The sequence below is a fragment of the Lethenteron reissneri genome, chromosome 41, assembly GCF_015708825.2.
Source record: "Lethenteron reissneri isolate LAM-NWPU_2019-01 chromosome 41, ASM1570882v1, whole genome shotgun sequence".
Taxonomy (NCBI): Eukaryota; Metazoa; Chordata; class Hyperoartia; order Petromyzontiformes; family Petromyzontidae; genus Lethenteron; species Lethenteron reissneri.
In genome coordinates this window covers 6,706,448-6,718,863 of record NC_083819.1, presented here as the reverse complement: position 1 = coordinate 6,718,863, position 12,416 = coordinate 6,706,448, and the positions used below count along the sequence as shown (strand labels likewise).

Here is a 12,416-nt window from a genome sequence, read left to right as displayed (position 1 = left end):
AACATCCCACGGAGCCACCTCTTTCCCAACTGCTCTGTCGGATGAGCATCAAAACAAATTCTTTGTTGATTCTCACGGCTGTAAGTCTGCCAGAGTTACGTGCGGCATGAAACTTAATGTGACGGTTTTTGCGTGCGTTCGCTTGAGACCCATCAACTCGTTTGCACTTGAGAAGCCGGTTTAATCACGGGGCGACTTAAACGCCGAATCTGACCCAGGATCTCGGCGGTGCCGGCTCCAGCACTCCTTCCCGCCATCCGACGACCGCTTCTCCTAAACGGGGGGGGGGGGATGTTTTTTCAATCCTCGAATCCGAGTCGCAGAGGTCGCAATCGGGTACCCGATACCCGTACCCTACCCGATACCCGGCTACCCGTACCCGGCCGGGTACGGGTACGGGTACCCGTTTGCGACCCTGGTGCGGCTGTGTACGGGTAGGCCGTGAGTCACTGGTGAGTAACCGTTTGTCACTCATTTCCCAACGTCTTGTCTCTTCTCACAATTCAAGTTCCTAGAATCAACCCACCCGCGCCTGCAACATGGCTTCATCCCAGAGGTCGCAATCGGGTACCCGATACCCGTACCTGTACCCTACCCGATACCCGGCCGGGTACGGGTAGCCGGGTATCAGATAGGGTACGGGTACCCGTTTGCTACCCTGGTGCGGCCGGGTACGGGTAAGGAATCAAAACCCCTTTGCGACCTCTGCCGAGTCGTGACAATTCGAAACGGCCGTAATTGTTGCGTGCCGCGTGTCCGCCCCCCCCCAGACTGCTACCAGCGTCTGGAGTTCCTGGGCGACGCGATCCTCGACTACCTGATCACGAAGCACTTGTACGAGGACCCACGGCAGCACTCGCCGGGGGTGCTCACCGACCTGCGCTCGGCGCTCGTCAACAACACCATCTTCGCCTCGCTCGCTGTCAAGCACGACTTCCACAAGTTCTTCAAGGCCGTGTCGCCGGAGCTCTTCCTTGTCATCGACGACTTTGTCCGCTTCCAGGCCGAGAAGGACGAGATGCAGGGCATGGACTCGACGGTAACGCGCCCATACTTGGCTCGCTTGGCTTGGCTCGGCTCGGCTCGATCGATTGATCATTCGCTTTGCAGGCTTTTTGAGGTTAAATATCCGCATCAGAATGAGAATTATTATTGAGACTGGAGGAATCCGATGAGCTATGAAGCTTTTTTTCACACATTCAGTAGGGGCAGGTGAGCGAGTTACGTCAACAAACAATACAAAGGATGATATGTAGAGTGGAAAAATAGAGAAAAGGTAAGCAAGTCGCTAAAATCAAATATATATAAATATAAATAAAGTAATTAAGTACAGATTGCACATTCACATAAGATTTCTGCCGATTTGGCAACACCAAATGCAAACTTCGTCAAGACGGTAGAGCGCAGACCACACAAGGACAACACAGTCCCTCATTACGTTGCACATTATGAAATCATTAAAATATCATCATCATCATCATTAAATCTTGACTTAAAGCTTTCGTCACTGCAGGAATTCATGAACTGGTGACTGCGGCCAATGGCAGCGATTTTTTTATATCATGCTTCCCACGGACACAAAGCGGTGTTTGAGATAACAGCTCGGTGAGAAATTGATTGCAGATCAAGTACAACGTTGAGCACGTTACCTGTATGGAGAGCGTACGCAACAGATGTAAAAGCTAAACTGTGCTCGAGAGCTCGTGCTCGTGATGAAAAGCGCCTTTCTTAGCGTTCGATAGGAAAGGCACGCAACTGATGATGAAAGATGCCAGGCGTTGACGAGGACCCGCGTCGTGCACTCCGTCTCCCGCAGCTTCGGCGCTCGGAGGAGGACGATGACGAGAAGGAGGAGGACATCGAGGTGCCAAAGGCCATGGGCGACATCTTCGAGTCGCTCGCTGGAGCCATCTACATGGACAGCGGCATGTCGCTGGAGACCGTGTGGCGTGTCTACTACCCCATGATGCGGCCAGCTCATCGGTACACCCGCCCACCCGTCCCACCACCCCGCCTGCCCGTCCGCCCCCCACCTCGCTCGCCCATCCCCCGCTCGCCCACACCCCCTTCCACCTCTCTTGGCCGCACTCCTACAGAACCGCAGTTCTTGCCAATCGTCGTTGATCCAGCCTGCTGACGTGTCTAGGAGCGGGTGGAGGCAGGGTTGTAGAGGAGCCTATAAACTGGGCCCTGGGATGCCCAGTTTTGCATGATGTGTGCGGATGGTTTCGTATTGTCATCGTTTTTATCGTCGTCGTTATTGTAAACTTCGTCGTTGTTAAAAATCATCGCGACTGTCATTGTCACCACTTGTTGCCATCGCAATTCCAATCGTCAACGAAACCATCTGCTCGCGTCACCTGAGGTTGGAAAGCCTAACGTAGAGGTTTGTTGTTGCCTCCTCAACCTCGGGTATCAGCCACCCATAACCACAAACGTTGCGGTGAAATGGGTTTTTCACAGCATATATAACTATGCTCCCTTGACAAGAAAGCTGCAGAATCTAAGCTGCGTTGAACCCGATTATTATTGTTATTGCTGTTTGCTGAAGGCTTTCCCATTGTAGTTTCTAATGCCGTACTCGGTGCTTCCCGTTTTTGTTTGTTCGTACTTGCAGAGAAGTTCTCGGCGAATGTTCCACGTTCCCCAGTGCGGGAGCTGCTTGGAGATGGAGCCTGAGACGGCCAAATTCAGGTTTGTGTGCACGCGTGCCCACTGGCATCATCAGTATTGATTCGTACAAAACCCAACGTTTTAATATGCACGTATATGTTGAATTTCTTTCGCACTATACTTAGCCAACCGTGCTAACTGGAGGTGCGGGGGAAGGACAACAAACTAAACACAAAAAGCAGTTCTTAAGAAACGAGTTTTCAATCTAGATTTAAAAGTGCGTAGTTCAAGTGGCTTCCTAATATCGGAAGGAAGAGCGTTCCAGACGGCCGCAGAATCGCATCTGAAGGCGCGCGCTGCAGTGACCGTCTTTGTTCGATGGCTTGCATCCAAAAGCCACTGCATTGTTACACACCTAATATTTACCGTTTCATTCCTCGCCGCTAAACTGAACGTCGTCCGTGTTTGTTTCCCTGTTTCCCCCCCCCCGCGTGCCGAGCAGCCCGGCGGAGCGGACCTTCGACGGGAAGGTGCGCGTCACGGTTGAGGTCGTGGGCAAGGGCAAGTTCAAAGGCGTCGGCCGAAGCTACCGCATCGCCAAGTCCGCGGCGGCACGCCGCGCGCTACGCAGCCTCAAGGCCAACCTCCCACAAGGGCAGCCAGCCTTCTGATTTACCACCAGCCACCTGTCATCCATCCAGGCTCTCACTGCCTCCTCGTTCCCCCTCCCCCCATGCCCAAGTTGATGGAGATTTCCTGCTCCCCATTTTCCAGGTTAAAGGGAGTCACTGCCAGCTAGCTGCCCGCTCGCCAAAACAGACGAGTTGCGGTGGTCGTCCTTGAGCTGTGTGCCTAAGCCGTGTGTTTTGAGCTGTCCTCCAGAGTGAGTTTGTGAAGCTTCGTCAATTGGTGGCTGGGCCCTGCTGGCCGAGGTTTCCGAACCGGCCGAGGCCGACTGTGTGCAGCAAAGTCTGCAACAGGTGGAGCTCGCGCGACGACCAGATCTGACGTCGTGGTTACAGCTCGGGTTGTCGTGAGCAAGCCAAGCGGTGGTTCCGAGGACGGGCCCCGCTGCCCGGCTTGGCGCAAATGCACAATGCTAAACAAGTAAATAATCGGGTGTAACGGCAGCATTCGTCTCATACTTTTGAATGCAATTTCACTGCAGTGACGTCACTGGAGCATCCCCCGATTTGTGATTTTTTATCGTATTTTTTTTACTCCTTAACGAAGCTTCTGGCTTGTCAGTCAGCCAGGAACGCACAGCTTAAAGTGGTTATCTTCAACACCAGATTAATTTTTATTGTCGGTAGAGTTGCAAGTCTTCTCTCACCAAGCCTCCTGTTTGCTGATGCCCGGGCAGTTGATCTGAAATTTTGTGAAAAGCAGAACAGCTCCTGAGTCTCTAGGAATGTTATTTTTTTTACGGTGCTGGCTTGACACCAGACTCCACGTCATCTAGACTGGAGGGGACATCCTTCAACTGCTTAGTCTACCCTCATTAAGGCCAACGCATCCTTCCCACGTCCATACCACGTTCCCGTCATCTCGGTAGCGGTGGCAAGAGCGGTCGCTCGTGTTGGATCAAAGGTTAAAACCGGCGTGCACGTGCACACGTGGGTCCTACAGAAACGGAGAGGGACGAGGGTAAAGTGCCGAGCGACGGCGTACGATGCGGAACTGCGCTCGGTGCGTCGGGCTGTGTCGCGATCGTGTCCGTGTTCCGGTCGAGTGGAGAATGCTAGTCGTGGCCGGTGTGACGTCGCGACAGGGGTGGACGGCGGCACCACATGCAGGAGTTGGTGGTGGACATTGAGGGGCGGCGGTGGTTGGAATTTGGGGAAATGGGGATGAGGGGGAAGGAGGCTAAAGAGACGATTTTTCTTGAGATTCACACACACACGGGGGCGACAGTCCTATCTTATTTTTCTCCTTGCCAAACGATAACGGTGGCCCCGTGAGTGCCGTCACGCGAATGGTTTTCAATCCCGAGGTTCTTTGGCATCAGGTTTCATCCTCGTTCCTCTGTGACCCATTGCACTTGCATTTGACTTAGTGGCAGCGCTGGGAAGTCGACATTCCACAATTCGGGGGGGGCGGGGGCGGGGGGAGGCCTCTGAGAAGTTTAGCTTTGAAACCCCCTCGGTCTTTGGGCGTTCGCAAGGCAGGTTCGTCGGGCTCCCGTGTGTGGCTACGCATGGCCATGGGGAGGCACTGAAGTTCGCTTTTTCGCTGTTGTGTTCCTTTTGGTTTGTTAACGCATAATGTCCTGCAACTGATTTTGGGAAGGACCGCAACTTGTAATGCAAGCTGGCTCGTACGCAGCGACGGGGCATGACCTGGGCCCAGACCAATGCTCCCTTTTACGCCCTGGTGTGCAAGTACCGTGCGTGCAATATGTTATGGGGAAAACAATACGGCGCTTTTGTTAAAATCTTTTCACTTTTATCAGGCGATTCAACTTGTACAATATGCTACACTGATTTTGTTAAAAACTAAAAAATCTTTCTCGTAATTTAAAGTTAATATATGCATTTTTTTCTTTCTCAAACTGAAATATACTGTAATTGGAAATCTGTGTGCACGTAAACAATTTATTTTTCGCATGCGCGAAAGTAATTTTAATTTTCTCACCGATTTATCGTCAACTTCATGGGCTGCTCGGTAAATCTGTTAGCTCTGCTCCACGAGCCGTTGAATTGTTAGCGAGTAACGAGCCCGCAACGAGGTCAAACAAGGTCACCGGAAAATCGGCCTCCGCACGTGCACGCGGCTTGCGCATCTCCAAATCGCTCGTTTTTATTTTTCCTACGTTCTTAAATTCACTTAGAGGGGGGGAAAAAAATTATCCCCCTTTGGAATTTTATCACCACCCACCTCGGGGCACGGTCGGGAAAGAAATGCCTTAGTAACGACACTTCAAACAAAACTAGAGCAGCGCAAGCTTTACACGATTTAAGTTTTTGCACTCATTGCGCGCGTTGTGTTTGTTTCGTCTATTATTATTTAATGGGCTTTTGTGTTTCGCTGTCCGTGGTGCCGTTTCGCGAATGGCAGGTGGACGGGGCCCGGTGTGGTGGGACAGTTTGTTTTTCTGTCAGCTCCATCGCCGGCACGGAGCTGCCACTGCTGCCCCTGTGCTGGATGTTGCCGGCGCTCCACCCCCTCACCCCCCCCCCCCGCCCCCCCGCGGTCGATGGCCGATAAGGCACCTTTGCCCTGCGTCCTGCGCGACAGTGAGGTCCGAGCTGTCGACATATCGCGTCGGTGCGTGGGTGGGCCGGTTAGGTGGGGCGGGGGGGGGTTACCTGAGGGAGGGAGGCATTGATGGTTTCCAACATTTACTACCTCATCGCAGTGATTCCTTTCGCCGGAGTGCGCGTGTGCCGCCCAGTTTGTGGTGTCTCCGCAGCTGTGCCGCTCCCACCTGGAGCCGAGCGGCCGAAGCGAAGCTCATTTACGCACGAATCGGGTCGTCCTCGGTATCGTGGGTTCGAACTATGTCCGCCGGGGATTCCGAGATGGCGGCTGCAGGACTGGTCTGGCGAGCTCACGGTCGTCGCTCGCTTTTTTGCGCCGTCGTGGCGGACGGGCCTGCGTCGTCCTGAGATGTCTTTTTCCAATCTTAACAACAAGAAGTCTTTACAAAAACATTCACCGATCTTGAACGTTCTTAGCACTGGATGACAATGCGGTGGCGACGATAATGATGATGTATACTTATTTAAGAATGCCCCATTGGGCCTCGTGGCATCTTTATAGCAGATCTCGCAGGAGTGGAATGCTGCTGCTGGTGAGAAGCCCGGTCGATGCGCTGTCCGTTTACCAGCTGGTCGCCCGTAGGTGTCGGTGGGGGGGCGTGTGGACTAAGTTCTTGGTCCTCTCCAAGATTTGGGAATTCACATCACCAGCGCATATTCTCTTTATCGTGACAGACTTCTTAGAAGCGTCTCACCCCCAGTTTGGCGCTCGTGCCCTTTGAGTGCCAAACCCCCCCCCCCCCCCCCCTCTCAAGAGGGTGGCTGGTGGTGAGCTTTTCTTGGTCAGATTTCAGGCTTACACACTGCGTTCGACAGATTACCTTTAATGTATGTATGTATGTACATAGCTCTATATATAGTGATATTATTGAAATCACTCGTGCACACACGCGGGCCCATAAGATGCTGCATTCTGTGTCCAGACGATGCTCCGAACGATATTTTTGCGAGGTTTTTTGTTGTTGTTGAAATGTTCGGGGTCGGGCCTGGTGCTTGTGGTTCACCCTCTGTCAAATGCTGCATTGAAACACATCTACCTATTTTTTAGACACGTATCGTTTTTCTATCGTATTACTGAATAACTGGATGCAAGCGTGTGTGTGCGCGCGCGTTTGTAGGGGGGAGGGGGTTATGGAACTGGGAGACGGAGTGGGGGGGGGGGGGGTGAAATCCCAAGTATTTTAAACAAATAGGGCAGACTCGGGGAATGGGAAGCGTTTTGCAGAAACGGCTCGTGCAGCCCCCGGATGAAACTGATGAATAACAAACGCTTTGTCCCGGGTGACAGAAAACTTAGCAGAAGACAAAAAAAAATACAAATGACAACAGCAACAACAATTGCACTATGTATTTCAGAATGTGTGTGGTTTATTTTGTTGGGATCAGGTTTCGCCGATAGGTTCTTATTTAATAACGGCAGTCGTTCGTGTCTCGGCTCGGTTCTTCCTTGAGCCGCTCTCGCCCCCGGAGATGGCGCTACGATGCAGGGGCGTGAGGGACGGGTGGCAGGATGGGGGACGTGGGACGTTGTCCCGGTCCCAGTGTTTACGATCAAGGCCCCCCCGGTGCCAGCGACCACACAGCTCTGACCGCCGCGTGTCGGGCGTGTAGGGCAGGACGCCCGCAGCAACAGCAGTATCGGTCAAGCGCCGTGCGCGCAAACTCGTCACGGCTGTCTCGCGTCTAACCCATTCCCCACCCCCAACCACTGCCGCACGCAGCTTCTCGTGTACCGCAGTGGGACCATGCGTCGTTCCGTCGTGGATCTGAGTTGACGCCGTTTATAATCTCGTGGGGAGGTGGGGGGGGTGGATGATGGGTGCACGGACCTCGGGCTGTGCGGTGTGTCGCCCGGGGTGCTTCCGCTCAGGTTGCCCGCGACACTTCCTGGGGGTTTCCGTGAGGAGGTCCAAAAGAACGGCGAGGTAGCTCTATGTTGTGGACGCGAACCGAGGATGGGTGGTCCCCTGGCCTGTCCGAAAACAAACACACACACGAGTTTGAAGCTTCGTTATCGGTCAAAATGCCTGCGGTCATACAAGTGACGAATCTCGCCTGGAAATATGCCCGATCTCGTAACGTCTCAGGAGCTAAGCAGAATGTTGAGCCTGGATAGTGCTTCGAAGGGCGACCTGCATTCACAAAGACAAGTGTCGCAGGCTGCAGAGGGCAATGCAGCGATTTCCGGTGTTGTACTGTAGTATGCTCCCAGCACCTACATCCCCTGCCTTCAACCCGCACCGACAAGTGTGGGTTGACGGCACAGGGGGCTGGCTGTACGCTGAGGAAAAACGAATACTTTCGAGTGACTTTTATGTGCGCGCTCCGGTGTCATCACCGACCGACTTGATTTCCATTAAATTTTAATCCATCCGCTACTCTCGCATCACGAGGGCTATTTGATTATTATTCAATAACGAAGCTTCTGACTTGCGTTGGGACAGCCACAGGAGGTTTAACGTAGGTGTGTAACTGCAATACGAGAGCTGTTGCGTCCTTTTAATCGACGTTCTGGATTTTTTTTCGGAGCCGTTTTCCCTATGCTGGGAATTTTCACTCCTGGCTTAGTTGACGGTCGGTCTGGACCTGCAGGTGTTGAACCCTGACCACGGCTTCGGTTTGTGGGGGGGGGGGGTGGGTTGGTCGGTCCTCTTGTACCTCTTTTTCCATTGCACAATCAAGCCATGCCGTGGCCGAACCGAGCCAGCACGGCGCCAGGTTGTTGTTTTTTCCACTGCATAACTCGAGCCGTGTTGCTGACGTCGCACGCAACAGGAAAATTGAATAGCCTTGCCCCTGGACCCTTGGGAACTCGAGCCAGATTCAGATATCTAAGTGAGGCCGGGCATTTGCACGGATTGAGTTCTGACTTGGCTCTGCAAATTGCCAGTGGGGAAAACCATCCCCTACCCGCGGAGGGCATCGCACTGTGACCGGCGCGCATCGTTCAGATGTTCCAGTGGAAAAATTGCGTGATTTTATTTTGGCACTCATTCTTTTTCAAATACCTCAATACTATTATTGATTTGCATGCACATTGCATCTGGTGCTGTTTTGTTATTTTTGTTCTATTTTTGTTTTGTTACATGCTTGAATTCTTTTTTTTGCACTGCCCTCTCTTGAGTGATACCTCGACAGGCGCTGTTCACGATCCTAATCAAAGCAACTTCTCTGTTTCCTCTGCAGAGCCCAGCAAAACCATTGCCCCTTGGCTATAATCATTGTTATTATTTTGTATCATCACTACTATATTATTAATGCATATATTAACTTGTTTTGTGAAACCCATTTACCACTTGGTGGAAAATAATAAAAAAATGCAGCTTATCAAAAAGTTAGAAATTTTCTCGGTGCATTCCCACGGCAGAAAATAGCCGGACGTATTGAAATGTTCTGCGGTAATTTCGTAACTTTTCTCTGAACGATTCGGGATGCAGCTGGTGGTGAAAATGCAAGATTCTTTCAACGCAGTCGTTTGGAATGTGAAAAACTGGTGCTCGGCAATGTATCATTGCTCCACGTTCGGTTAAGTGCACTGCTGGTATGTGTGTATACTAACAGACACAAACACACGTTTGTTTTTATATATCTACGTGTTTAGTTTCGAGCACATGTATGTATTTGACACGGGACAAGGCTTTGGTTGCCTCTGTTCAGCAGCCGTTCTTCGCACGTGAATGGTCTTTGGTTCACTCTCCCGTTGGACGCATGATGGGGTGGCTCGGTGGGTCTATCGCCTCACTTACTTGAAGGTCGAGAGGGGGGGCGGGCGAGAGGAGTGGGGGGGGTGTCGGTGTGTGTGTGTCTTTTGGAGTGCGAGACGAGGGTTGAGTGCCACGTGCGTGCAGAGAGATTGTCAAGAGGCAGTTTGGAGCGAGGTGTTAAGGGGGTCTCGATGTCGGTTGCTCATTGCTGCTTTGTGGATGTTCTAGATGGGGTTGTTATCGATTATCGAGTGTTTTTTTGTAATGTTTAAATAATTAGTTGTTCTACAAGAAGAAGAACAAAAACTCTGCACGGAATCGATAGCCGAATCCGGTTGAGCGTCCGTCCGGTAGCGATCGTTTAATGGAGCATTCGCACCGTCGCCGCGGATTCCAGCCCTAATTAGTCCACTTGGCAACCAAACCCATGGGATACAGAACTTGTATATTGAAACTTACCGCACTTTGTCGGTCCACTGCTGGATGAGGGCGTCATCACACCGCCGTTTCAGAAATGTGGGGTGGGTGGGGGGGGGGTGCTTCGTTGACCATACTTGAGCAGTCTGCTCAGTACCGAATGTCTGGAGGTTTGTGAACCGATACATTTTGTCGATTTTTTTTCTCCCCATTTGGCATCGTCTTGTTTGCATGTGATTATCGACATCGCTTAGTTCAGGGGTGGGGAACGTCCGGCCCGCGGGCCGCATTAGGCCCGCGAAATCATTTGGTGTGGCCCTGCCAAGGCAACCGCAGGCGGGACTCGAAATTCAATAAATCTAGGAGCAAACCTGGAAAAGCAGTTGCGAGTAGCAACATCATCAATACCAGCTAACATCACATGCCTCGCCAAAGAGAAGCAGTTCCAGCCATCATCACATTAGGGGCGAGTTAATGAAATGTTTGACCGAATATAACAGGCACATTTTTAAGTTGACCATTTTGTATGTCCCGCGAATAATGTATAAATATCCAAATGACCCTTGGCAGAAAAAACGTTCCCCACCCCTGCCTTAGTTGAACACTGATTACGAACATCCCTACGTCGAGACCTAGAGCGAGCAAACTGGACAGCTCCCAAACGACGACGACGACGGGATGTCTACGCGTCAGTCTGCCTTTGACACGTCATGAACAAGCCAAGTGTCGTGTGTGTGTGTGTGTACTGCTGTAATGTTTTGCTTTGGTGGCGGCTGTGAATTTTGCATTTCCGCGTCGCCAATCCCATGACCCCCTTCCCCTCTCCCCCCCGTGCACGTTTCGTTCACGCTACGGCGGGGTGGGGGGGGGGGAGTCGTCGGTCCCCTAGCAGTCGAGAGGCAGAGGTCGCAAACGTGTTTTGATTCCTTACCCGTACCCGGCCGCACCAGGGTCGCAAACGGCTACCCGTACCCGGCCGGGTACGGGTAGCCGGGTATCGGGTAGGGTACGGGTAATCGGGTACCCGGTTGCGACCTCTGGTGAGAGGGCCTGGTGGGGAGGCTGGTGGTGTGCAACCTCGTTGCTCTTGCCCGTGTGATCGCCGTTCGTCCGCGTCAAGTCTGGTGGGGTTGTCCGTCGAGATGATTGTGCCTTTGCGTCATATGGTCGTGGAGAAATTAGCGTCTCTCAAAAATCGTCACTTTTGTCGAGACGTGTAGCTCTGCCCCCCCCACCCCCCCCCCCCGTTCCTAAGGTATTACATTACTTTGTTAAGTGTTTTTTTAGGAGATGCTATCATTATTATTCCTATTAATATCACCGTTTTAAATCGAATCGTTTGGAATGCAGGTTTTAGGGCTAAATTGTGGGCGTTGCGCGGTCATTTTTAGTCACAATTGTCACGTTTTTAGGGTCATCTACGTATCGAGTGTCATCGCGTCGCAATGTAACTCTGCTTTACTGCTTTCGACTTCACCATTCTTTGCCACTGCTGCTCCACGTGTGCCAGTGTGATTGAGCGTGTGGGCAGCGGTGAGCGCGCTGCGGCGACCCGAGTTCGATACCCGCTCGTAGCCAACATCGGTGACGAATATCTGAACATCAGCAGTTGGGGGGGGGGGTGGGGGGAGACAAATGTGGCCGGGAGTGATGCCGGCCAACCACCCCCTCGTGTGCCGTGTTGGCCTTCATAGGTGCTCGCAAATAGCACTTGCCCCAACGGTCTGATGAAGCTATACGGGGATCTTTGTCTTTGTGGATGTTGAGACCAGTCAAAGTAAAATCTTTATTGGCTTAAAATAAAATAAGGCATTTGGACAATTCTGACGTGCAGCTCTCGCTAAGATAGAAAAAAAAATCATGCGTGTGTCTTAATAAAAAATAATCCCCACCCTCGTATCGACTGTAACATGTTTATATTCTGTGTTTGTACGCCTTCAATTACTTGTTTTGATATATACTTACGTATATTAAACTCTGTTTGAAATGTAAGACGTTACACTCGGTGACGGAAGTGCATTTTGTGAAAGAGATGCGAAAATGTGCCGGTTCAACCTCATCCATTGCCACCTGCCATTGGGGGGAGGTCAGCAATGGGGAGTGGCTTACTGAGGGTGGGCGGGGCTTATTATTCAAATTTGAAACTAGACCCCACCCCCTAATCAGCCCAGACAACCGTTCATGCTGGCACTCTCGGTCGTTGAGGGGCCGTCCATAAATGACGTCACGCACCTGGGGGGGGGGGGGGGCGTCAGACATTTGTGACGAGGGGGGCGGGGGGTTGAGAAATGTGACGCCACATCAAAATGCGCAACTTTAAATAAATATAGACACAACACGTTCTACTTGAATAAATAGACTTTTTAATAAATGTTTTCTCCTACAACATCAGAGTGCAGCGCCACATTAAATACGCACTACA

General features: G+C 51.8%; 1 protein-coding gene across 1 annotated transcript in view; it reads left to right on the top strand.

Moving 5' to 3' along the window:
- The window catches only part of DICER1 (dicer 1, ribonuclease III), a 35,458-nt gene extending 23,401 nt beyond the window's left edge, over window positions 1–12,057 (top strand). Inside the window, 5 exon segments of the mRNA XM_061568628.1 lie at window positions 771–1,039; window positions 1,817–1,974; window positions 2,610–2,661; window positions 2,663–2,694; window positions 3,116–12,057. Of these exon segments, the coding sequence (XP_061424612.1) occupies window positions 771–1,039; window positions 1,817–1,974; window positions 2,610–2,661; window positions 2,663–2,694; window positions 3,116–3,284 (680 nt within the window). The 3' untranslated portion in view covers window positions 3,285–12,057.
- The last annotated feature ends 359 nt before the right edge of the window (window positions 12,058–12,416 follow it).